Source organism: Emys orbicularis, chromosome 11 (genome assembly GCF_028017835.1).
Source record: "Emys orbicularis isolate rEmyOrb1 chromosome 11, rEmyOrb1.hap1, whole genome shotgun sequence".
In the NCBI taxonomy this organism is placed as follows: domain Eukaryota; kingdom Metazoa; phylum Chordata; order Testudines; family Emydidae; genus Emys; species Emys orbicularis.
The window spans coordinates 79,458,514-79,483,733 of NC_088693.1; the positions used below are offsets into that span (position 1 = coordinate 79,458,514).

The window sequence follows — 25,220 nt, forward strand, 5'->3', positions numbered from 1 at the left end:
TAAGGAAAGATTGGCCCTTGAGAAAACTTTTGTGTGTAAGCTCTAGTCTTTTGGAAGTGCTTCCATAAGCATAGCTCTAATAGCACCACTCTGAGACAGTATGAATCTGCCAAGAGTCCTGCTGCAAAAAGTAAACTATTGAAAAGTATCTTGTGTGCAGCACAAGATAAAACAAAGTAAAACTCTCTGACAAATAGAGCGCGTACAACACGTGAATTCTGTGCTGCTCTAGTAGAAATGCTCACAGCACACAACTCATGGATTTTACAGCTTGCCTCATGTGCGAGATATGTAACTTCTGTTAATTTCCTCTTTCAGATGTTTGTGCTGTCTACTTTGTAACTCCTAGTTATATGATAGATGAGAGGAAATACACCGTCACCCACTCCTGCAGGACTCCTCTCAGCACTTCTAGAGCAGCTGTATGTTTCTTAACTTCTTTACTCTTTCCAGGTTGTTAATATGGAGTTTGAAGGAGGAGCAACAGCTGCTTTTACTATGATGGCCTTTACGGAGCGGCTGGGTACAAGGAAAACCACAATCTATGGGACCAAGGTAAATGAATGGGTGATTGCCACACTATTCACCATTACTAGTTACTGGGCACAATCTTGTTCCCACTGAAATCAATGAGAGTTGTGGATTAGGCCTATTATAAGGATATTATGGGTAAGGCCCTTTGTAAATCACAATTTCATGGACTCCATGGAAATCATGGAATTAGCCCTTTCCAACAGCAGGGAGGTGGAAGTGGGCATCCCTGCTCCCACCTCCCTGCTGAGGTTGCTCATGGGGGGGGGGAGGGTAGCAGGCTGGTCCCATTCAGGAGGGGGGCAGGAAGATGGTGAGGGCAGTGCGGGGAGTGTCTGACCACATGGCACTCGATGGTCCGGGGCAGGAATCGGGCTGGCTCACGCCGCACTGAGATCTGGCTCAGGCTGCCGCTGCTGTCTCCTGTCTGGCCAGCAGGCAGAGAGAGGCAGCACTGACAATGCAGCAATGAGGAGTGGCCCATCCCAGAGCAGCCCCTGGCAGCCTTGGGGGAGACAGCGCAGGAGCCGAGACCAGGATCCATCCCCCCACCGTAGCCAGCACAATGTCTAGCACTGCAGCCACTTGTAATATGAACAGCTGTGTGAGGAGGCCTTACCCTGATGGAGAGATCGGGGCGTGAGGTAGCCCTTTCCCCTGCAGGGTGATCGGAGTGTGAGGAAGGCCACGCCTTGGCAAGAGGATCAGGCTGGCCTCAGCTCCCCACCAGCTGGGGCTGTGTTGTCTCCTCTTGGGCTGCCGGAGGTCGCAATGGGGCGGACCAGGCCAGGGAGCTTAATCGTGGTGTTGTCAGTGCTGCCCCCTTCTCCGCACTGGACAGACAGGAAGCAGCAGCAGTTGCTGGAGCTGAACATGGAGCTAGCTGGATCCCAATCCCTGACCTGGGTCAGGCTGGCCAGCACCATGTGGTAAAACACCAACACTCCCTGGGAGAGGACCAGCCCTCCACCTCCTACCACAGCCTGGGATGGGACTGACCCGCTAACCCTGCTTCTTCCTTGCCACTGTTGGAAAAATCACAGCAGTTCAGGGGTGATCAGCGGCCATGCGTGTCCCATGAAATGCAAATATTTACCTGAGATGCTACCGTGAATTTAAAAAAGAAAAGAAAAAGTCTGTTATTTTCTTAGGGCCTTAGTTATGGGGACACTACCTCATTCCCATTAAAGGCCAGAGAGACAGAGATACTGAGGGCCTGTATTCAGAGTAGAGAGATTCTGAACAAAAGCTAGAGTAGTTTGGAAAGGTAGGAATGTAGAACAAGGTAAGTAGAAGCAGCACGGCTTGGACATGGCCTGGATGTGTGAGTGAAAAAAGGGGGACAAATCAAAGATGATGCCTGGATTATGGGCCTTAGCGATTTTTGAATTAATATCTTGCTATAAACACTAACACTTCAGCATACTATGTGTGTAACTGCTAACGAAGTGTTGTTACGGGGAAAAGTCCTGCTGAGTGGGGGGAGGGATAGCTCAGTGGTTTGAGCATTGGTCTGCTAAACCCAGGGTTGTGAGTTCAATCCTTGAGGGGGCCACTTGGGGATCTGGGGCAAAATCAGTACTTGGTCCTGCTAGTGAAGGCAGGGGGCTGGACTCGATGACCTTTCAAGGTCCCTTCCAGTTCTAGGAGATGGGATATCTCCATTAATTATGAGTGCAATAGTTTTCATCTGTGTTGCTGCACTAGTTTATTGGACACCTCTGTTACGCAAACAACTATGGTCTACAAAAAAATAACAGGAGTACTTGTGGCACCTTAGAGACTAACAAATTTATTAGAGCATAAGCTTTCGTGGGCTACAACCGTGGGTTGTAGCCCACGAAAGCTTATGCTCTAATAAATTTGTTAGTCTCTAAGGTGCCACAAGTACTCCTGTTATTTTTGCGGATACAGACTAACACGGCTGCTACTCTGAAAACTATGGTCTAGTAATTCAGTGCTATGTCTGCTAACTGCCCCTTAAAAACTATAGTATTTCCTGCTGTTTTACGCTGACTTTTGAGACACATTTTAAAGGCCTGTGCCCATATGAGGCCTTTGTCAAACTGGAGGTCAGTGGCCAGCAAATAAACAAGTGCAATAGCTCTGTCATGCATTTTTGATCCTCCTGCTGATTAAGCTAGCCATTATTTTCATACCAGGTAGATGCTGTCCATAATGAAAAATATTAAAAACATACAACGTAACTTTTCTAGGAGTGGTCTTAATATCTTGTTTAGAGATTTTAATACATTTTAATTGTGATAGAAACTCATTGTGGACATTACATTTAGGGTGTGTCTACACTGCCCATGTTGCAGTGCGGCTGCGCTGTGGGCAATGTAGACATGTTTTAGACACACTAGAAACACTGTCAAAGATTCATAGTGATGTGTTTAGTAAGGTGTGTTTTGTGCTTTACTTTGGACTCCTAGGGAGAACTATTCTGTGATGGGGGGGGACCAGTGCAAGTTTTTGACTTTTGCACAAGAGAGAAAACTGCTTATCCAACAAACAAATCCGCATTCATTCCAAGCCATTTAATGGGGCACGATGGAGCTGACTACTATCTGATGGACAGCTTTATTTCAGCTTTAACTGTAAGTTCTCTTTGTCAACCCTGCCACAAGTGTAGGGATTTCCACAATAACAGACATTCAGTAAAAGCAGCAATGGTAGCAAAAGTCCCATTATTTAGACATCTAATCCACCATTCTACAAGCCCCTTCTGAGAACCTTCTCCAGACTGTAGTCACATTGCTGGGTGATGCGGGGAGAATTACATCTTAAGTGTGGATTTGGAATGCATTTACAACTTAAAATGACAATATGTTTGTATTGTTGGCTGTCCCTTATCTCCTAATTCAGAAAAAAGACTGCAAGATAAAATGTGGTTTATAAAATGGCTCTTCCTTCAAATGTTAAAACTTTGAGTGTCAGAGGAAGCTGGAACATCAGCTAAAGTTTGTCTTCCGAGGATGCAAAGTTTCAAGTAAACAACACAGCCCTCAGGCCTCAGCCCTCACATTTACTTCTGTTTTTATTTTTTAAAACGATGACAATCCTATGTAAAAACCCCTTGTGAATTAGGGTTGCGCAAGTGCATGAAACACAAACATTAGAAAGCACGAAACACGTACGTTAAAGGAACATTCATTCTCAACACAATACCGATCTCCAAGCATTAGGTTACTACCATTGTGCTACTCAACTGCTTCAAAAAGAATGCTGAACAATTGGCGAGAGTTAAAGCTACAAGAATGCTGTGTGGTCTGACAGCGTACCCCGCAAAGAGAAGCTTTGGCTCAATCCATTTAGTATACCTCAGAGAAGGTTAAGAGGTGAGTTGATCATGGTGCTATAGTTATCGACATAGGGAGCAGATATCTGCTACTAGAGGACTCTTTTTAATCTAGCAGACAAAGGTGTTACAAGATCCACTGGCTGGAAGTTGAAACTTGCAATAAGATGCCACCAGTTCTGTCAGGGAGGGTAATTACCACAGTTCTTGGTCATCTGTTCCAGTGGTTAAATTACCACACTTTGTCTTTAAATCAAGGCTTTGATGCTTTTCTAACATATACGGTTTAGTTCAAACACAAATTGTTGGACCAACTGCAGGGATTTCTGGGTAAACTCTCTGGCCTGTGTTATGCAGGAGGTCAGACTGAATGATCATAGTTGTCCCTTCTAGCCCTGGAGACTCTGAAGCCACCCCAACATGCTAACTGAAACAGCCCTGCACAGGGGTAATGCTAACCTGTTCATTCGTTGTGTTGTGTGACGTTGTGAACATGCACATGCGATGGTATGACTGTACATTCCAGTCGTGTTTGTGTACACGAGGGTCAGCAGCAGAGACTGAACTTGCACCTCTGGATCTAAAACTACAAGCCTCTATTTATTGCCTGAGCTAAAAGGCTGTAGCGGACAAATACACATCTCTGTGGCCCAGTCGCTAGAGGCGGGACAGAGAACTACACTTTGTCATTCTGGGTTATGTTTGGTGTTGTGTGCTGTGTAGCTGATCCTGTCTCTTTAAAGTCGTAGGGCTCAATACACAGCCACTGGCGGATTACCGTATGGGCCAGCGGGGGCGTGCCCAGAGGCCCCGACCAATTGGGGGCCCCACAGGAGCAGCTAGAACTCTAGCCGCGGCCCCTGCTCCTTCTCTATCCCCCTCCCGCTCCTCTTCCCCCTGAGGCTCCGCCTCCAGCCCAGCCAGAGACACCTGTGGAGGTGGTGAGCAATTCCCCCCGCCCCAGGCAGAGCTGGCCCTAGCCCCCTGCCTGGCGCTGGAGCGAGGGGCCCCCTGTGTGAGACTGGAGCGAGCCCTGTTACCCCCCACACTGCGCGGCATGGAGCTCACGCGAGCCCCTCCCTTTCCCCCTCCCTCCCCGGCGTGGAGCTGCTCTCAGCCCCTTTCCCCCTCCCCTCCCCCTCCTCAGCATGGAGGTGCTCTGAGCCCCTCTCCTGTCCCTTTCCCCCTCCCCCGTGTGGCGCTGAGCTCCCCCTCTTCCCTCTCCCCCTGTACAGAGCTGGCCCTCTTCCCTCCCCCTTGTGGGGCTGGCCCAAACCACTCAATGAAACCCCCCACCTTCCCCCTCGCTGGGCTGACTCGAGCCTCACTGCTCACCCCCCCCCCCCCCAAGCCCTGCCACTCACCCTCCCTCCAAGCTCCTTTTTGGCAAAAGTGGGCATTTGTTCCATTTGCTCTTGCCAACTGATCACCAGTTGGCAAGAGCAAATAGGACAAATGCCTGGTTTTGCTAAAAAGGTTGGGACGACTGGGGTCAAAATGGGACGTCTGGTCATCCTAGGCCGGGGTCCCCGAACTTTTTCAGTCACGCTCACCCCCCCCCCCCCCCGAAGCCAGGACAGGAGTGGGGCCGGGGCCCACAGTCAGGGGCTGTGAGTGGAGATGCAGCGAGGAACAGAGTCACAGCTGGGGCAGGGCTGGGGTGGGGTGAGAGCAGAGCTGGGAGTAGGGCTGGGCCCTGCCGCGCCCCCCCAAACGTTCCTCCATGCCCCCCTAGTGGGGCGGCCCCACAGTTTGGGGACCCCTGCCCTAGGTTGTGGTAAGAGCTACCCAGGGAGTCCAGGCAGCTGTGGGGAGCCCCGGACCCTGGCTGCACCTGCCTTGGGCAGGGGGCCAGAGTGCCTGACAGCAGCCCCTAGCCCTTGTCCATGCCCCCCAGTGCATGCCCCCCAGTGCATGCCGCCCAGTGCATGCCGCCCAGGGCAGGCGGAGGGTCCAGGCTCCCTGGGCAGTTCTTACCGTGGCCCAGCTTCTGGCCAGACCAGAGGGCGGGGCCTTGGGGGAAGGGAAGGAGCAGGGGGGGGCCCCACGGTGGGGGGCCCAATATATTGTAATCCGCTTCTGTACGCAGCTTCATCTAGTTAAGTCCAGGGCGCTGCAAAGGATCCATTTGAATTACCCCAGTAGTGCCCCACACTGGGATCTAGAAGTAGTGAGGGGTAGGAACCCCCTCCTATCTACTGATGCTGGGAGAATCCCAATTCTGGAAATGCCGTTTTTTCTGGTCCTTTTGCACCAAGGATCTGGCTCATCATGTGAACATTGTGACGTTCAGGTGTGTTTTTGAGAAATATGTTTGTGTGATCAGTGTTATGTTTTTTCTTTATCTAGGGCATAGTATATGGAGATGCTAAAAACTGCAATTTTAAGATTATAATGATTAACTAGCATTGGAAGGTCAGAGCTAAGGTTGTGCATTGCAGGTGATCAGTCATTTGATGTGTTCATTTGAGGATGAGGCGATAGCACTAGTTGAATCGAAGGTGAGTGTGTTAGAGTGTTACTATCTTGGCGAGATTAAATAGCATGATAGTGGGCCAGTGCTTGGAAACTGATACGTATTGGCTATGTATGTTGCCTTCATTTATGCTTGCTTTTTAATGCTTGAGGATTGTTTCATTAAATGTTTTGGAGAAACTAACTCTTAAATATTTTTGTTTAGTTTGTGAGCCAATAATTTGCCCAGAGTGTGGATTGTTAATTTTGAAAGCAATTTGAGTATTTAAAAAATATACGTTTTAAGAAGTCACCCATTTATTTTTACCCTACATTAATTCTTTGGGATTTTTAAGTGAAAGACAAAGTGCATTTCAAAAAGTAGTTAAAACTCACATCACACCTGCGTTGTATGTAGAACTTACGTTTGTTTTACAGAACCTGTAGCAAAGAGAGGCTCAGTGGTTTCTCATGGTTTCTCAGCGAGTTAATGGTAGAACCAAAACCAGAACCCAGATCTCCTGACTACCAGTCTTCACACCCTGCTAAGCCTTGCTGTCTCCAGTGGTTAGAGTAAGTGTCTGGGAGTCGGGAATTATAGGTTCTGGTCCCAGCTTTGCCATTGGCTCCCTTTCTTTCAGAGCCTGGCAATATAGCAAGGAAGAAAATGTCCCTTACTTGTGGGATGCTTTCCCATCACTTTCTGCAGAATTGAAGCTTTACATAGAAACTTTCTTTTAAACGTTTATGGTTGTGAAGACAAGTTTTCAAATGTAATCGGTGATGGTTGTTACTTGTTCTGATTTTTCACATGGTCTGAAACTGAGCTGTGAACTGGCTGAAGCCTAAACTTTGTGCCCAAGGCATATCCCAAGCAGCTGGGCTGGTCCCTGGGGAGGGATTCTGGGACTGAGTGGAAAAAATCCTTCCCCCCCATGCCTCACGGTGGCAGCAGAGCTGTTCAGCTGCCTCGTTGCTACTTTTGCTGACATGGTGTGGGAGGGAAAGCCATTGGATTCATAGCCATTACGACTGGATCGATCCAGGTCTGAATCCCTAATAGCTTTCTTTGACAAGGTAACCAGCCTTGTGGACAGAGGGGAAGCGGTAGATGTGGTATATCTTTACTTTGGTAAGGCTTTCTGACCTTGCATAAACAAACTAGGGAAATACAACCTAGATGGAGCTACTACAAGGTGGGTGGATAACTGGTTGGAAAACTGTTCCCAGGGAGTAGTTATCAGTGGTTCACAGTCAAGCTGCAAGGGCATAACGAGTGGGGTCCCACAGGGATCGGGCCTGTTCAATAGCTTCATCAATGATTTAGATAATGGCATAGAGTTTGCAGATGATACCAAGCTGGGACGGGTTGCAAGTGCTTTGGAGGATAGGATGAACATTCGAAATGATCTGGACAAACTGGAGAAATGGTCTGAAGCAAACAGGATGAAATTCAATAAGGACAAATGCAAAGTGCTCCCCTTAGGACAGACCAATCAGTTGCACACACACACACACACACAATGGGAAATGACTGCCTAGGAAGGAATGCTGCAGAAAGGGATCTGGGGGTCAGAGTGAACCACAAGCTAAACATGAGTTAACAGTGTAACACTTGCAAAAATAGCAAACATCACTCTGGGCAGGATTAGCAGGAGCGCTGTAAGCAAGACACGAGAAGTAATCCTTCCGCTCTACTCTGCGCTGACATGGCCTCAGCTAGCGTATTGTGTCTAGGTCTGGGCGCCATTTCGGGAGGGATGTGGACAAATTGGAGAAGGTCCAGAGGAGAGTAACAAAAATGATTAAAGGTCTAGAACGGGTTCTCAACCTTTTTCTTTCGGAGGCCACCCACAACATGCCATAAAAACTCCAGGGCCCAGCGGGGGAGGGGGAGGCTCTGGGCCGGGGGAGGGTGGAAACGTGGGCATAGTTTGACTTCTGTTTTGGGTGGGCAGGGGCCAGTGAGGCTCAAGCCAGCTCCGCACGTCGGGGTCTGGGGAGGGAATGCCACCTCCACCCCCTGACTCACCTCAGCAACTCAAAGATGGGGGGGCTCAGCTCAAAAAGTTTGAAAACAGCTCAGGGTGCAGGGAGGAGGTAACTAGGGGCTGTGTGCAGGCAGGGGTAGCTGAGGGTGCAGGCCAGGGGTAACTAGGGGCTGTGTGTGTGAGGGTGTAGCTGAGGGTGCAGGCCGGGGGTAACTAGGGGCTGTGTGCGGGCAGGGGTAGCTGAGGGTGCAGGCCAGGGGTAACTAGGGGTTGTGTGCAGGCAGGGGGTAGCTCAGGGTGCAGGGAGGGGGTAGCTAGGGGCTGTGTGCAGGCAGGGGGTAGCTCAGGGTGCAGGGAGGGGGTAACTAGGGGCTGTGTGCAGGCAGGGGGTAGCTAGGGGCTGTGTGAGGACAAGGGGTAGCTCAGGGTGCAGGGAGGGGGTAGCTAGGGGCTGTGTGCAGGCAGGGGTAGCTCAGGGTGCAGGCCAGGGGTAACTAGGGGTTGTGTGTGTGAGGGTGTAGCTGAGGGTGCAGGCCGGGGGTAACTAGGGGCTGTGTGCGGGCAGGGGTAGCTGAGGGTGCAGGCCAGGGGTAACTAGGGGTTGTGTGCAGGCAGGGGGTAGCTCAGGGTGCAGGGAGGGGGTAACTAGGGGCTGTGTGCAGGCAGGGGGTAGCTCAGGGTGCAGGGAGGGGGTAACTAGGGGCTGTGTGCAGGCAGGGGGTAGCTAGGGGCTGTGTGAGGACAAGGGGTAGCTCAGGGTGCAGGGAGGGGGTAGCTAGGGGCTGTGTGCAGGCAGGGGGTAGCTCAGGGTGCAGGGACGGGGTAGCTAGGGGCTGATTGCAGGCAAGGGATAGCTGAGGGTGCAGGCAGGGGGTAACTTGGGGCTATGTGCTGTGAGGGCTCCCCTGCGGTCCCTGTACCCTGAGGGCTCTGCCAGCCACAAAGCCGGGTCCCCCCGCCCAGGCAGCTCTTACCAGCTGCCTGAGCAAAGGGGAGCAGGTTCAACCCCCTGCAGCAGCAGGAGACGAGGGAACGCTGTGGCTGCCTGCTCCATGGCACCAACCCAGAGCAGTAGCTGGCCCACACTTCCGGGCTCTGGCTTCCCACCTCCGACGTAGCCACGGGGTGGGGAGAGAAGGAGGTGGAGGGGGGGGGGTGGAGCTGCCCCAGGACTGCCCTGCTCTTGCACTGTAGTTGGGGGGCGTGTAACACCCCTGTGTACTCCCATGGGCTCAGGGCTTCTGCCCCGTGGGGAGCACCGTGGCTCGGGGCTCCAGAATTGAACCCTGCTGCTCCCAGCTTCAGCCCTGTGGGGGGCCCCAGGGATCAGGGCTTCAGCCCTGCGGGAGGTGCTGGGGTTCGGGCTCTGGATTTTAGCCACAGGGCCCTGTGGCCCCCCTGAAAGGGTTCACGGACCCCCAGTGGGCCACAAACCCCCTGTTGAGAACCGCTGGTCTAGAAAACATGATCTATGAGGAAAGATTGAAAGAACTGGATTTGTTTAGTCTGGAGAAGAGAAGACTAAGAGGCGACATAACAGTTTCCAAGCACATAAAAGATTGTTACAAGAGGGGAAAAAATTGTTCTTCTTAACCTCTGAGGATAGGACAAGAAGCAAGGGGCTTAAATTGCAGCAAGGGAGGTTTAGGTTGGACATTAGGAAAAACTTCCTGCCAGCATAGTTAAGCACTGGAACCAGGGGCGGCTCTAGCTTTTTGGCCACCCCAAGCACGGCAGTCAGGCGGCCTTCGGCAGCACGCCTGCGGGAGGTCCCCGGTCCCGCAGATTCGGCGGCATGCCTGCGGGAGGTCCCCGGTCCTGCAGATTCGGCGGCACGCCTGCGGGAGGTCCCCGGTCCCGCAGATTCGGCAGCACGCCTGCGGGAGGTCCCCGGTCCTGCAGATTCGGCGGCATGCCTGCAGGTGGTCTGCCAGTCCCCTCCCGCGCCTTCGGCGTACCCACCGCCGAATTGCTGCCGAAGCCGCGGGACCGGCGGACCTCCCGCAGGCATGCCACCGAAGGCCGCCTGACTGCCGCCCTCGGAGCGAATGGTAGGCTGCCCCCCCGCGGCTTGCCGCCCCAGGCACGCGCTTGGTGCGCTGGGGCCTGGAGCCGCCGCTGGCTGGAACAAATTGCCTGGGGAGGTTGTGAAATCTCTGTCATTGTAGGTTCTTAGCAGGCTAGACAGTCACCTCTCAGGGATGGTCTTGATGAGGGTAGTCAATTATTTTTTGTCAAGGTCCAAATTCTTCATCAATGTATAGTCAGGGGCCAGACTGCAGAGAAAATCATTTAAAAAAATAACAATATGTAAATAAAAAGATTTTGGGGTCCTTTCAATCCAGATTTGGCCCATGATCTGCCTATTGACTACCATGGTCTAGATAATACAGTAGCACCTCGGAGTTACGGACCCCTCGCGAATGGAGGTGGTTCGTAACTCTGAACAAGCCGTTATGGGATGCTCCTCAGGGCTCACAGCTCTGCAGCTGCTGCCCGACAAGTTTCGGATTCTAGCCCAACTGCCAGGGTGATGCGTGAGGCACCCTGGGGCACTGGGGCATCAGTGGGCGCGCGGGGCAGGCTGGGGCCCTTTAAAAGTGAGCTGCTCCTCCAGAGCGCAGCATGCAGGCAGGAGTCCGGGCTCCAGCAGCTCACCCTCTAGGCCAGGTTCCAGCAGCAACTCGGGAAGCTTCTTTCCTGGACTGAGACTAAGGTTGCAAGCTTGTCCCGCTCCCGGCCAGAGGGGGAAACAGCCCCTGTGACCAGTGCAGACCCCAGCACTTCTGCTCGGGAGCTCACAGTTGTGCCTGTGAACCTCAGCGTCTACACCTGTAAGTGGCTGGCCTGCTGCGTGGCAAGTAGGGGGTAGGGGTAGGGGTGGGGACAGGCAGCCCAGATGTGCCTAACTTTAAGATGCAATACTGGCACGGCACAGCAGAGTATTTGTTGGGTTTTTTTTGTTTTTCATCTCCGCTGCTGCCTGATTGCATACTTCTGGGTCCACGTGGTGTCTGGTTGACGGGTCAGTCTGTAACTCTGGTGTTCGTATTTTTGAGGTTCTACTGTACTTAGTCCTGCCTTGAGCGGAGGGGACTGGACTAGATGAGCTCTTGATGGCCCTTCCAGTCCTGTGATTCCATGGAAAGGACTAATGTGGTTTTTCTAATCTGACCTGCATTATACCAACAATAGGATTTTACCCAGAAATTCCCACAGTGGAGGGAATATTCATCCCTACTATTTAAGAGAACACAAAGGATCCACTGATCAAGTTCCAAATCTCAGCTGTATAGTGATGTGCAGTGAGCCCCTGTGCAGCCGAGCGCCTGGTCTAGGGTGACCAGATGTCCCAATTTTATAGGGACAGTCCCAATTTTGGGGTCTTTTTCTTATATAGTCTCCTATTACCCCCCACCCCCATCCCGATTTTTCACATTTGCTGTCTGATCACCCTATCCTGGGCAGTAGGAAGTATGCATCGCCTGTCAGTGCTCCTTAAACGCTACCCCAAACCTTTGCAGTCCAAGACTAGGTCTTTTAAGAAAGAGTGCTCCACAGCCGCCAAGAAGGGGCCAGGCTTTACCTGGGAGCTGTGTTCATACTGAAACCTGCCTCTGTCAGTCTTCTTTTACTTCCAAATCTTCTACTGGACGATTTAGACATATAAGCATCACTCCTGATCCCTTCCCAGAACCCCACCCCCGAATGCTACATGCACATAAAGCAAACGTTGGCAGATGATCTGTTTTGGTCATGAGGCAGAAGCATAGCTAATCCTCTGACTCTGTGCTGCTCTCTTCAGAAAACCACGGCAGAGTGTTTATTTGTAAATGGGAAGAAATAATCTGCATTTCTAAAGTTCTTTGAGACCGTGATAAAAGTCACTTTTGAAGTGCGAAGTATTATTCACTGGCACTCTCACACTTAGCTGTACTCATTGCACACACCGAGGGCTCCTGACTTCCCTTCATCCCTCCCCCCGCCATGTGCCACCCTCCCATCCCCCTCTATTTCACAGATTCCCTGCATCTGCCTACCCCTCCTTCATGTCACAGGCTCTGTCCCATGTTTCTTCATCTCGCCCAGCCGGGGCTCTGTGTGCCCTCTATCCCTCCCATAGCATCCAGAAGTTCTGTATGCCTCCTCTCCCCAGACCAGGGTCCCCCCTTCTCCCCACCATTATTTCTTTTCTTTCTGTCTGAGAGAGGTGTCATTTGGGGCGTCACCATTTTAAAATTCTTTTGGGAAGACGAACAAAGCGGAGATTCCCCCAGCATTGGAGTGACTGAGTAGGACCTCTCTTCGTTCAGCCAGTTATTACTAGACAATGTTGCCTCCCCTAATTATCAAAAGCTTTACTACTGAGTCGACTGTCTTTATTGGCAATAGGCAACAGAGGGTCCTGGGGCACCTTTAAGACTAACAGAAGTATTGGGAGCATAAGCTTTCGTGGGTAAGAACCTCACTTCTTCAGATGCAAGAAGTGAGGTTCTTACCCACGAAAGCTTATGCTCCCAATACTTCTGTTAGTCTTAAAGGTGCCACAGGACCCTCTGTTGCTTTTTACAGATTTAGACTAACACGGCTATCCCTCTGATACTTTATTGGCAATAACATTCTAATTAATATCTACTCCATTGAACTGTATGATGATTGCCCAACCACTGTCTAACTCTTGCTTTGGTATAACTCAAATAGTAAAGGGACAAAGTAAACAATTTATTTCTGAATACTGCCTTGAGCCTGATCAGACAGTCCCCTTGTGAGAGGGATGCAAGGATCCAGGTTTATAAACCAGACTTCTGTCTCTAATTCCTGTAACACTAGAAATAATTTTGTTTTTTAAACAGGAGAATAAACCATCCCTCATTCAGACTGGTCCAGAAGCAACCCTGCAGACCCACCTCCTTGTATTTGAGGCCGAGAAATCCAGAAAAGAAAACCGTGTTGTGTTTTTAGAAACTAGAAAGGAACTCTTCCCGAAGCCCACATACAAATGAACTTTTAAATTTGCTCCTTTCATATTTAAGGGGACAGAATAAAAACTGGTCCCAGTTCCCAGGGAAATCATGTCTTGTTTATACTAATCTGGAATATATCTGGGGATGGGCACTATATAAAATCAAATTTTCCATACTACAAATCTGTAAAATGCAAAAGGTTTGTTTATAGAATTTTCTATATCGTTTCATTATTTTTTTTGGATAAAGAAAATATTAAAAATCATCTTCAGTATTTGTTTCTATCCTGGTTTCCTTTAAAGGACACGAAGCTTATTCTTCAGCAGCACTTCACTTAACCCTTAAGTACTCTGCCCTGAGAAACCAGCAGTTAGGAGGTACAAGGGCAAAGGGTTTGACAGCAGGGAAGTGAGTTTAAATCAGCATTTCTCGCATGCGGCCACCAGGGGCTTTTCGTGCAGTGATGGAGAGGCCAAAGCATCAGCCTCGCCCCCTCCCTCCCTGCTGCTCCTGCGTAAGCCGCCATGCACTGCCTCTGGAGACAGATGGGGCACAAAGCTGCAGGAGCAAGGCGAGTTCTTGACCCACCTGTGGGGTGGGCAGGGCACATTGGGGTTTGGGCTTCAGCCCTAGGTGAGAACCTGGCCGCAGGGTTTCAGCTGCACGGTTTGAGCCCCGGGCTCTGACTGTGCAGCAGAGGGCGCTGACCCCTGGCTCCGGCCATGTGTCCTTGGCCCTGGGCGCTAACCCCGGCCGTGCAGCAACAAGCGCTGGCTCCAGGCTCTGGCTGTGTAGTGGCAGTTGCTGGCCTCGGTCACCAACCCCCAGCCCCAGGGTGGTGGGTGTTGATCGACAGCTCCAGCCGCACCGCAGCAGCCAGCGACCCTGGGCTCTGGCCACTCACTCTGGACCCCGTGGGAGCTGACCCCCAGCTCCGGCCATACGGCAGCGGGGCTCACCCTTCCCCCGACGCCTCACAAACATGCAAATATCACTTTTCCCAGCACACTTACTAGCTCCCTGGGAGGCTGGGAAAAGTGATACTTGTCTGTTTGTGAATATCACTTTTCCCAGACTCCCAGCGAGCTACTGAGTGTGCTGTGAAAAGCACTATTACACATACAAATATCATTTTTCACATTATTTTTATTATTGTCTGAAAAAACCCGACATAAAGAAGTGACAATGATTTGGACACGTGTATGTGCATATTTATTTGTTTTTCCTAAAGTTGAAGTATTTTAGGGAAAAGTGTCAGAGCAGCCACCAGCAAGAATTGGTGGTCACACGCTGAGGCCACACAAGACTGTTGTGAGAACCCCTGGTTTAAATGTACTCCCAGGCGAAATCCAAACCCGCCATGTCTGCCTGAACCTTTGCAGGCAGGACTTCAGGTATCACCCAAAAGATCTTATTTGTCTGTGGTTCCATGTGTACATTTGCTGAGATTTTACTTCTCCATTCAAAAAGTAACCAATTCCCAGCTGCCTGGCAGCCGAGAGCTGGCGGAGTTGCCATGGTTTGCCGTAGGGGGGTGGTGCCAAGGGAGCAACACATAGGCCTGCAACGAATCTCAAGTGCTTCCATCTTGCCTGACTCTTCTCAGCCATTTCTCTTGCTCTGAGCTGCCCTCCTTTTGGGCCCCCACCAACTTCCTCACGTGCAGGAACAGCAGCAGATTCATCTTGGAGCAATAGCTGAGGAAGGCGACTTTTCTGTCAGCACTACAGGGGACTATTGCATTGTGCGCTTCTTAAATAAGCAGGATACTGTGATCTTCAAAAAGAACATGGAGTATTTGTGGCACCTTGGAGACTAACAAATTTATTTGGGCAGAAGCTTTCGTGGGCTAAAACCCACCCTAAAAGTGGCCTTTCTTCAACAAAAAAACCCTTCAAAAACAGACTCCAACGAGAAACTGCAGAACTGGAATTAATTTGCAAACTGGACACCATTAAATCAGGCTTGAATAAAGACTGGGAGTGGATGGGTCACTACACAAACTAAAAACGATTTCCCCGTGCTAATTCCCCCCCCCCCACACACTGTTACTCACACCTTGTCAACTGTTTGAAATGGGCCATCCTTGATTACCACTACAAAAGCAATTTTTCCTCCTGCTGCTAATAGCAGACTTTAATTGATTTGTCTCGTTAGAGTTGGTAAGGCAACCCCCATCTTTTCATGTTCTCTGTGTATATGCATCTTCCTACTGTATTTTCCACTCCATGCATCTGACCAAGTAGGTTTTAGCCCACAAAAGCTTATGCTCAAATAAATTTGTTAGTCTGTAAGGTGCCACAAGTACTCCTGTTCTTTTTGCTGATACAGACTAACACGGCTACCACTCGGAAACCTGTGATCTTCAAAAAGCAACAGAGGGTCCTGTGGCACCTTTAAGACTAACAGAAGTATTGGGAGCATAAGCTTTCGTGGGTAAGAACCTCACTTCTTCAGATGCAAGTGAGTGTGTCTCAGTTTTGTTACGTCAAGTGCTTTAAAAGGTGTGATGTGCTGCACTGTGTGGGCTGAGAAAGATCTTATGTGCTCCCCATAATTAATTCTGAGATTTGCACTGTGGCGTTAAGGCTTTTGGGGTGACGGTTCCATGACTCAAACTCAGTGGCTTTGTTTGGCTACCAGAGTCTGAGGTTGGTGATCTTTGGGGATGGTACAAGCCTTACCTAAGACATTTAAGCGAGTTAGAATTTGGATGGAAGACGATAGAATGAATGATGTTCGAGTTCCTCCAAGTAACAGTGATAACTGTCTGCCTCTGACCATAGCTCAATTCTTATTGTGCTTATCACACTGGAATATGAATGGCTGCTATTGGTGGCTGATAACCTATGAACATCGTGTAGTAATTCCTGGATTTTTACATGATTGTTTTAGCTGGACTCATGTATAATGTTTGAACAAATACTGTTCAGGGAGAAAGGTATAAAAACACCGAAGTATTTGCTGTGCTTAGAGTGGTGATGTTCTGTGGGATACCTTCTGGAAGAACAGTAGTGTGGGTAAATAATTCTGGTCACATTCTGTGCTGCACCCCGCACCGAAAAAAAGATTTTCTGCTGCTTACGCTATTTGCAGCTTAATTGGGTGAAGATAAAGAAGCAACAGTGGCTATGTCTGAGTGCCCCTCCTCTGCCCAAAATCTTGAAATAATTAACTGTAAAATTAAAAACCAACTATGGCTTAAGTAATGGTAAGATTACTTTTAGAAGGACGCCTACAGGGGCATCCAGCACAACTTCCTATACATTAGACTCTTATGACAGTCAGTAACACTCTCTCCACCTCCACACTAGAGCTATTTAGAAAACAGGAGTTTGTGTTCAATTTGTATAAATGCTGTAATCTGGAAGGCCCAGATCCACAAAGCTATTTTGGTTCTTGACTTCCAAGGAGGTACAACCTCCTAAGTGGAATTTAGGAGCCTAAATTTTACCTTTGTGGATCTGGGCCTAAGTAATTGCAGTTTGACATAAACATGAAAGATTAATAATTTGTATCAAAATAAGCAGTAATTAACAAATGAGGACAATCAGAATCCTTGTCTGAGGCCTCCTAAAGCCTCAAAATACTTTAATGTTCTTATGAAATAATTCACATCCACTATCTTTTTGCCTGTAGTAAATATATTGTCTTTTTAGCTGGCACACTGTTCTGATCCTTGTCTGTACAGTAATCTTTTGAGTAATTCAGTTCAGATAGATGTTATCAATCACCTGGAGTTTCTTCCTCAGAAGCTGTTATGGCCTTCAAGGCTCTTCTCTTCCTTAATCTTTCTGCATTTGTGATTGTCATAGGATGCAATGGGAAAAATCCAGAAAGACCTGAAAGAAAGATTATTTATGTTTATAGCTGGAGTTGCAATATTACTGTTCTACTCTCAGAGATTCAAAGGCTAGAAGGGAGCATTGTGATTATCTCATCTGACCTCCTATATAACACATGCTATAGAACAGGGATCTCAAACTCAAATGACCACGAGGGCCACATGAGGACTAGTACATTGGCCGCATTACTGACACCTCCCCCCACACCGCCCTCAGCCCCGCCCCCACTCCACCCCTTCCATGAGGCCCTGCCCCTGCCCTGCCCCCATTCCAACCCCTTCCCCGAATTCCCCGCCCCAACTCTGCCCCCTCCCTGCCCCCAGGGGGTACAGGAGGGGTGTGGGGTGTGGCGGGGGCTCAAGGCAGGGAGTTGGGGTGTGGGGTGCAGCAGGGGGTTGGGGTGCAAGAGGGGTGCGGCAAGGGGTTCAGGGCAGGGGTGCAGCAAGGGGTTCGGCTGCAGGAAGGGTTCGGGGGGCAGGCTCTGGCCCAGTGTGCACCAGGGGCAGGGCAGGCTCCCTGCCTGCCTGTCTGGCCTGCCCTGCACCCGTGCTGCTCTGGGAAGCGGCCAGAACCTGGGGAGGAGGGGCACAAGGGTCTATGTGTTGCTGTTGCTTCAGGCACCGCCCCCTGCAGCTCCCATTGGCTGGGAATGGGGAACTATGGCCATTGGGAGCTGCTGGGGGCGCTGCCTGAAGCAAGAGCAACACACAGACCCATGTGCCCCCCCTTCCCCACGTTCTGGCCGCTTCCCGGAGCGGCGCGGGGGCAGGGCAGGCTAGACAGGCAGGCAGGGAGCCTGCCCTGTCCCCGGTGCGCGTCGGGCCGGAGCCGCTCTAGGTAAACACTGGGGGAGGGCGGCGGGGGGGGAGGGGGCGTGAGGAGCTCGCAGGCCGCAGAAAATAACCCCGCGGGCCACGTGTTTGAGACCCCTGCTATACAACTACCCCAAAATAATTCTTAGGAGTATATATTTTAGAAAAACACCCAATCTTGAGTTAAATTGTCAGTGATGGAGAATCCACCACAAGCCTGGGTAAACTGTTCCAATAGTTAATGAGACTTAAGAAGTGAGAGTAACTGTCTCTCTCACCCACCCTCTAGTGACTTGAAGTGCCTTTTACTGCTGTCTCGACCAGCTCAGTGTCTCCATAAATGAGACCCATCCCATTTCCTGTGGCCAAAAGAAGGGTGATTGCATATATACATATTTTCAAGAATTCATGCAAAGAAATGAAGAAAGGGTCTTTGGTACTCCAAGTACGCGGAGAATCACCAAGGAAAATCTATTGTCGTTTAAGCGAAATAAGCAAATAGTTCAGATGAAAAAACACGTTGAGTTACCTAGAAGTTTTTCAGCTGGTTTTGTGACGTGTGCTCCACAACCAATCCAGTGTTTGAGTCTCTCGATGTTCAAGCCAACCAGCTTTTCGTTGTGGCCATTTGGGAGCGGGTCATAACAGCCCACTTGCTCCAAATACTTGCTGTCCCGAGCTCGCTTGTTATATGCGACCACTATACGGAAGAAGGGTCTGTTGGCACAGCCACCAAGAGCCAATCGGATAGCTACATGTCCTCCATGATAATTTTTCATAAGGAGGTGAGCTGAAGGAAAGATCAACAGGTATCACAAGAGATTTGATTATAACAGATGTGTATAGACGTCTAGCCAAAAAATTCCAAAAGGCCTTAGAGAAAAGTTTGGTTTCACTTAAAATTAATAAAACTGCTGTAACCGTCCCTTACACACCAACAATAGATTATTCTTTATGATAGAATTGAAGTCCGTACCCTGCCATGAGATTGCTTTAATAAATAAGACAGATTTGCTCTACCAACTCTTAAGAGAGTTCCGTGGAGAAGGCTGCACATTCTCCACTAACTGTGATTGATTTAGAGGGATGCAGAAACTAGGAGTCTGTGCATGCAACCCTTAACAAGCCCTGTCTGCACTTACCAAGGTGCACCATGATGACTCTTGCCAGCACCTGAAAGAGGAAAAAGACCATGAATGAATCCCCTGCCACTCCCAAACACAGGGCCAGCCCACTGCAGCTGTGAATGCTATAGGGTAGACATAGCCTTAGTTGACAGAGATGAGTTATAACTGAAAGTTATAGTTTGAAAATCCTGAGGGAAACATGGGAGTGGTTTTTGTTTGTTTGTTTGTTTTAAATGGAGATATCTATCTCCTAGAACTGGAAGGGACCTTGAAAGGTCATCGAGTCCAGCCCCCTGCCTTCACTAGCAGGACCAAGTACTGATTTTGCCCCAGATCCCTAAGTGGCCCCCTCAAGGATTGAACTCACAACCCTGGGTTTAGCAGGCCAATGCTCAAACCACTGAGCTATCCCTCCCCCCGTGAGCTATCCTTGAGTTGCAAGCCCTGCCCTGACCCCACAGAGTCTGTCTCTCATGACCCATTGGCCATGGCGATCCTGGGAATGGAAGTTTCAAAGCACCTGCCCCCGCTCCCACTTTTGTGGTTTGGGGTTTAGGTAACTTTCAACCTCTTAGGAGCACAGGCAAAATTAAAAGCATTTTTTTTTTCCTGGTAGCCCTGATGGGCAGCAGCTTCACTGCCTCACCCTGCTTGCCTTTCTGTTTCAATAGCTTTGTTGCTAGGGGAATGCCAACAAGTGCCACATGAGTACATAAAATCACTTGTCATTTTAAGGTAAGAATTAGCTTCCACATTAAATTGGTGTCCTGAGGATTTGGCGTTTATATATAAGGGCTGTCAATTAATTGCAGTTAACTCACACGATTAACTCAAATCAATTGTGATTAATTGCACTTATAACAACAGAATACCAATTGAAATGTATTAAATATTTTTGGACACATTTTCAATACTGATTTCAATTACAACACAGAATACAAAGTGCACAGTGCTCACTTTATATTATTATTTTTTATTACAAACATATGCACTGTAAAAATGACACAACAAAAGAAATAGTATTTTTCAATTCACCTCATACATACTAGGAGGGTGGTGAAGCACTGGAATGGGTTCCCTAGGGAGGTGGTGGAGTCTCCTTCCTTAGAGGTTTTTAAGGCCCGGCTTGACAAAGCCCTGACTGGGATGATTTAATTGGGGATTGGTCCTGCTTTGAGCAGGCGGTTGGACTAGATACCTCCTGAGGTCTCTTCCAACCCTGATCTTCTATAAGTACTGAAGTGCAAACTCTTTATTGAGAAAGCGTAACAAATGCAGCGGGGGGAGTTTGGTTGCATAACTGCACTCAAAAACAAAACTGTGTAAAACTTGAGAGCCTACAAGTCCACTCAGTCCTACTTCTTATTCTGCCAATCACTAAGGCCTGGTCTACACTAACCCCCAAATTCGAACTAAGGTACGCAACTTCAGCTACGTGAATAACGTAGCTGAAGTCGACATACCTTAGTTCGAACTTACCGCGGTTCAGACGCGGTCCACACGCGGCAGGCAGGCTCCCCGTCGACTCCGCGGTACTCCTCTCGCCGAGCTGGAGTACCGCAGTCGACGGCGAGCGCTTCCGGGATCGATATATCGCGTCCAGACCAGACGCGATAAATCGAACCCGGAAGTTCGATTGCCAGCTGTCGAACTACCGCGGTAGTGTAGACCTGGCCTAAGAGAAACAAGTTTGTTTACATTGATGGGAGCTACTGCTGCCTGCTTATTTACAATGTCACCTGAAAGTGAGAACAGGCGTTCGCATGGCACTTTTGTAGCCAGCGTTGCAAGATATGCCAGATATGCTAACATTCGTATGCCCCATCATGTATTGTGTTGTAATTGAAATTAATATAGTTGAAAATGTAAACATCCAAAATATTAAAAATAAATGGTATTCTATTGTTGTTTAACAGCACGATTAATCGCTTGACAGCCCTAATATATATACACACACACAATGAAAATTACTTGATTGGGTTGTAGTAATTGTTATTCTTGAGTATTAACTTGTTCAGGGAATCCTCAAATCTTGCTGCTCATTGCAAGTGGTGTAAGAACGAGCATCGCCAATGACTCCTAGTTCACAGGAAGTGTCTGTGTGTGTGTGGGGGGGGTCTGTCTGTGTGGCGGGGTGGGGTCTGTGTGTGTGGGGGGGTGTCTGTGTCTGTGGGGGGATGTCTGTGTCTGTGGGGGGGTCTGTCTGTGTGCGGGGGTGTGGGGGGGTCTGTCTGTGTGGGGGGGTCTGTATCTGTGTGTGGGTGGGGGTCTGTGTGGGGGTCTGTGTGTGTCTGTATCTGTGTCTGGGTGGGGGTCTGTGGGGGGGGTATGTGTGTGTGGGGCGGTGTCTGTGTGTGTGTGTGGGGGGCGATGTCTGTGTGGGGGGGTCTGTGTCTGTGTGGGGGGGTGTCTGTGTGGGGGGGTCTGTGTCTGTGTGTGGGTGGGGGTCTGTGTGGGGGGGTGTGTGTGTCTGTATCTGTGTGTGGGTGTGTGTCTGTGTGGGGGTCTGTGTGTGTCTGTATCTGTGTCTGGGTGGGGGTCTGTGGGGGGGGTATGTGTGTGTGGGGCGGTGTCTGTGTGTGTGGGGGGCGGTGTCTGTGGGGGGGGGGCGGGGCTGGAACGCAAATCCCCGGCTCTGGCGCTCCCGAGGAGTCCCGCTGTGACAAGCGCGAGCGAAGGCTCCCGGCGCTCCCCGCTCGCGGATCGGACCCGCTGTCGCCGCGCTGGTCCCGCCCGAGGGGCCCGGAGCAGACGTGCCCCCCCCCGGTCTGCCCCGGGGTTCGCGCGGGAATTCCGGCAGCCGGGGCCGAACCCGCCCCGCCCCCGCGGTACCTGCTCAGGCCCGGCTGGGCGCCTCTCCCCGCTCACGCGCTGAGCCCCGCCCCCTGCGGGTCCGAACCTCACGGGCCGCCGTAGCGCGGCAGCCGGGTCAGGCGGCAACGCTGCATTGTGGGAACGGAACCCTAGCGCGCCTGCGTCTCGCGCCTGCATTTTCCATCGGCCCCCGCGAGGGCTTCGGCCCCAAGGTAGGCAGCTGTCTGGGGACTATTCCCGTCAGCCACTGCGTTTCCGCCCCGTCTCTGTCGCACCGAGATGATGTCACAGCGGGCACCACCCCTACATTCGGAGGGGGCCACGCGCGCCCTAGCGAGAACAACCGCGGGGCGTGAGGCCGGCCATTGCGGGCGACCCTCCATTTCCCATCAGGCATTGCGGTGCACACGCTGTGGGTGTGGCCCGACCAGGATTTCCCGCTCTCCGAGCGAGACTGTCGCCGCGGGGACACGTGACCTCTCGGTGGCTTCCATGGGAGATGGAGTTCGCCTGCTCTAGGCCTCAGCGCATCCTCCACCAGCTCTCCCCACTGAGTGCGCCGGGTGCCCCAGGCCGTAAAACCGGGACAACGGCCAGTCCGCGGACTCCACGGGTCTTGATGGCACCTGCGTAATGAGATTATTATGGGGGAATAACTTCCGGTTACTGTTCGCGGGGGACAGTATTAAAGACCGCACCAGGTCGAATGATTTCCGCTCACTGTTCCCGGGGGGGACAGTATTAAATAGCACACCACGTTAAATGCGTTCCGGTCACTGTTCCCGGAGGAACACTAAGACGCGTACCGGGGCATTGGTACTGTACCCGGTCAGACACTACTAGAGAGACTACGCGGGCAAATAACTTCCGGTCACTGGGTTTAGTCGAACACAATTAGCGCTTTCACCAGGCAACTTAACTTGCGGGGGCGGCGGGCCGGCTCTGCCCCTGCCCCAAGCGGGTGGGGCGGAGGTTGCAGGAGACGGTGGCGCCTGCGCTGATTTGCTGGCGAGAGTCACGTGTCCCGGGCCTCCGTGCGGGGGTCTCGGGTTAGTTTTAGTGTTGCAGCCGCCCCTCCCCCCGGCTGCAGCCTGGGGCTGTGCTACGTGGGGTGCACTGAGCATGCGCAGTAACCGCTGCTGAAGCCCCTGCCCTTCCCCTGCCCGTACTAGCCATGCGGGCGGCTTGTGACAGGGGTTCAAGGGGGCAAATGGGAGCGGGGGGGGGGGGGGTGGAAATTGACTGGGCCGAGGGGTCAAGCAGCTGGAGGCGGGGTTAGGAGAGGGTGAAACCCGCTTCGGGGAGCCTGGGCCCCTGACCCCCCCCCTGCTGCCCAAGGCCCCTCTCCTAGGCCGCCCCTGCCACCCCCCTGGCCTGCCGGAGCCCTGGCTAACCCGCCCCAATCCCGGCGTTGGCCCAACACTGGCCCGAGCACCTGCCCAACCCCAGGCTGGCCTGAGCCCCGGCCCGAGCCGCCCCAGGCTATTGGCCAGCCCGAGCCCCGAGCTCCAGGCCGGTAGCCGGAGCTGAGCCCCCACCGGGGAGAGAGGGGGTGAGGAGAGACACGGCAGGTGGCCTTGTGGGGGGGGAGGGGGAGGTGAGGAGGTACGTGGCGGGTGGGGAGGGTCTCGGTGGTGAGGAGGGACTTGGCGGGCAGCAGGGATCTCGGGGTGGGGGGTGGGGGGTGGAGGAGAGCAGGGACTGACCAGGCAGCTGCAGGCAGTGGGGGCCTTGGGGAAGAGGCGGAGTAGTGGTGGGAAGAGGTGGGGCCACCACAGGCCAGGTGTCCGGCAGTGGGTCGGTGGCAGCTGTGCCAGGGGAGGCTTAGCCTTCCTTATCCTATTAAACCTGCCGCATCTGCCTGGCCTGGAGTTGCTGTAGGGGTTGGGGAGGCTGCAGTGGAGGGTCAGATTACAGCAATCTCCCCAGGACTGTTGAACCCCCTTGGCCAGTGACCCCCAGGAGGGCAGCATGCTTCCAACTCCAATTGACTCCAGCTTGGGGTCTCTCTGATCTGCTGAATGGGGCTTTGTCTACACGATGCTGTGCTGCTACAGCCGCTAAAAGGTGTGCAGTGTAGCTGCTGTTTGTCAGCAAGAGAGCACTCTCCTGCCGACAGAAAACTTCCACACCTAACGAGTGGCGTTAGGGTTGTCGGCCGGAGAGCTCTTCTGCCAATGTAGTGCTGTTCACAGCGGCGCTTTTCCTTGGTAAAACTTTTGTCATTTAGGTGTAGCTTTTTTTAACACCCCGAACGACAAAAGTTTTTCTGACAAAGTTCCAGTGTAGACAAAGCCATAGTGATCTAAGGAGGAGCTTTACGCCTGTCCTGGGCAGCTGGCTGTGCTGGGAGTGCCCAACCCCGCTTAAGCAGTTAGCTGGTGGAGGTGCTTTCTTCCCTGTTAGACCCAGCTGCCCCAGGGCACTGACACGGCCTGTTGGGTGAGTAGCTGTCCCCCTGGGGTGGTGCTGTGTAATCACCATGCTCGGATCCTTATTTAACTAGAGCCTCAAAGCACGATACTGTCCACATGGTGTGTCCCACAGTACAGTCTGAAATGGATTTCACATTGAGCTACGTTATGGGTACTACAAAAAGAGATTGTTGCCAGTATATATTTAAGGTACTCAGCTACTGTCTCTGATCCTCTAGTGTTGCAAATGCTCATGATTTTATTCGTGGTGTATTCGTTAAAGCCCCAGCTGCTAGAATCCTAATACAAGAGATTCTTAGATTTCATTCAATAGAGAAAAGTTTGGGGGTGTGAAGCCAGTACATCCTGGGGCATTATGCCCTGTATTCATCATCGTAAATATTATTGTGATAAGATTATGGCATAACTATGATGTATTTTAGGCAAGATGGGTCATATAAGGTATCATTGAAAAGGTTATGATTTACTGAATATGATTATCCAATTTCATATTGTATCATTTTGTATGTATCATTTTGGTATCTGAAGTTAGGCATATCGTCTATACATCGATTACAAATGTGTTTACACCTGGGAATGCCCAGTAGGTAGAATGCACTCAGACTAGATGCCTGGCTGGGAAGGGCCATTAGGGAGAACAATAGGTCTTAGAAGATGCTAATCTCCCAACAGGGAACCTTCCTGAGGACGCTACATGGCTGCTATAGCCCTACCGGCAGGGCCGTCCTTACCCATATGCAAAGTACGCAGCTGCGTAGGGCACCAGCAGATTTCCTGGTGCCCTGCGCAGCAGTGTGCTACTCCAGCCCCTGCCCACCTCTTCCCCAGGGCCCCAGCCTCTCCTCCGCCCCAGCCCCACCGCTTCCTGCCCCCACTCCACCCCTTCCTCAAAGCTCTTGCCCCGCCTCTTCCTGCCCCTGAGGGCCTGCACTCACCGGCGGCGGGA

The 25,220-nt window shown here is 51.2% G+C and overlaps 2 protein-coding genes across 3 annotated transcripts in view; one reads left to right on the forward strand and one right to left on the reverse strand.

Annotated features, from left to right (window-relative positions):
- Positions 1-13,515, forward strand: part of LOC135885431 (2,7-anhydro-N-acetylneuraminate hydratase-like) — an 85,489-nt gene extending 71,974 nt beyond the window's left edge. Inside the window, exons 12-14 of the mRNA XM_065413121.1 lie at positions 454-555; positions 2,967-3,131; positions 13,131-13,515. Coding sequence (XP_065269193.1) covers positions 454-555; positions 2,967-3,131; positions 13,131-13,280 — 417 coding nt within the window. The 3' untranslated portion in view covers positions 13,281-13,515. The remainder of the gene's footprint in view (positions 1-453; positions 556-2,966; positions 3,132-13,130) is intronic.
- A 3,282-nt stretch (positions 13,516-16,797) lies between these two features.
- On the reverse strand, positions 16,798-21,947 carry LOC135885674 (small ribosomal subunit protein bS16m-like). Of its 2 annotated transcripts, XM_065413567.1 has the most exons (4): positions 21,858-21,947; positions 19,041-19,071; positions 18,428-18,688; positions 16,798-17,083 (listed from the first exon to the last, which is right to left on the reverse strand). In XM_065413567.1, the coding sequence occupies exons 2-4, from the start codon at positions 19,051-19,053 to the stop codon at positions 16,968-16,970; spliced, it is 390 nt and encodes a 129-aa protein (XP_065269639.1). In that variant the 5' UTR covers positions 19,054-19,071; positions 21,858-21,947; the 3' UTR covers positions 16,798-16,967. The 2 variants fall into 2 exon arrangements, with proteins under 2 accessions (XP_065269639.1, XP_065269638.1); XM_065413566.1 differs by lacking the exon at positions 21,858-21,947 and having other exon boundaries at positions 19,041-19,092.
- Between the last annotated feature and the right edge of the window lie 3,273 nt (positions 21,948-25,220).

Bases quoted from the DNA above. Each gene is read 5' to 3' on its own strand.
- LOC135885674 (XM_065413566.1), bottom strand. From the start codon at position 19,092: ATGGTCTTTTTCCTCTTTCAGGTGCTGGCAAGAGTCATCATGGTGCAC. The intron at 18,689-19,040 runs GTAAGTGCAGAC...TCTTTCCTTCAG, and splicing joins AGTCATCATGGTGCACCTTG to CTCACCTCCTTATGAAAAAT. The intron at 17,084-18,427 runs GTAACTCAACGT...TCTTTCTTTCAG, and splicing joins ACCAGCTGAAAAACTTCTAG to GTCTTTCTGGATTTTTCCCA.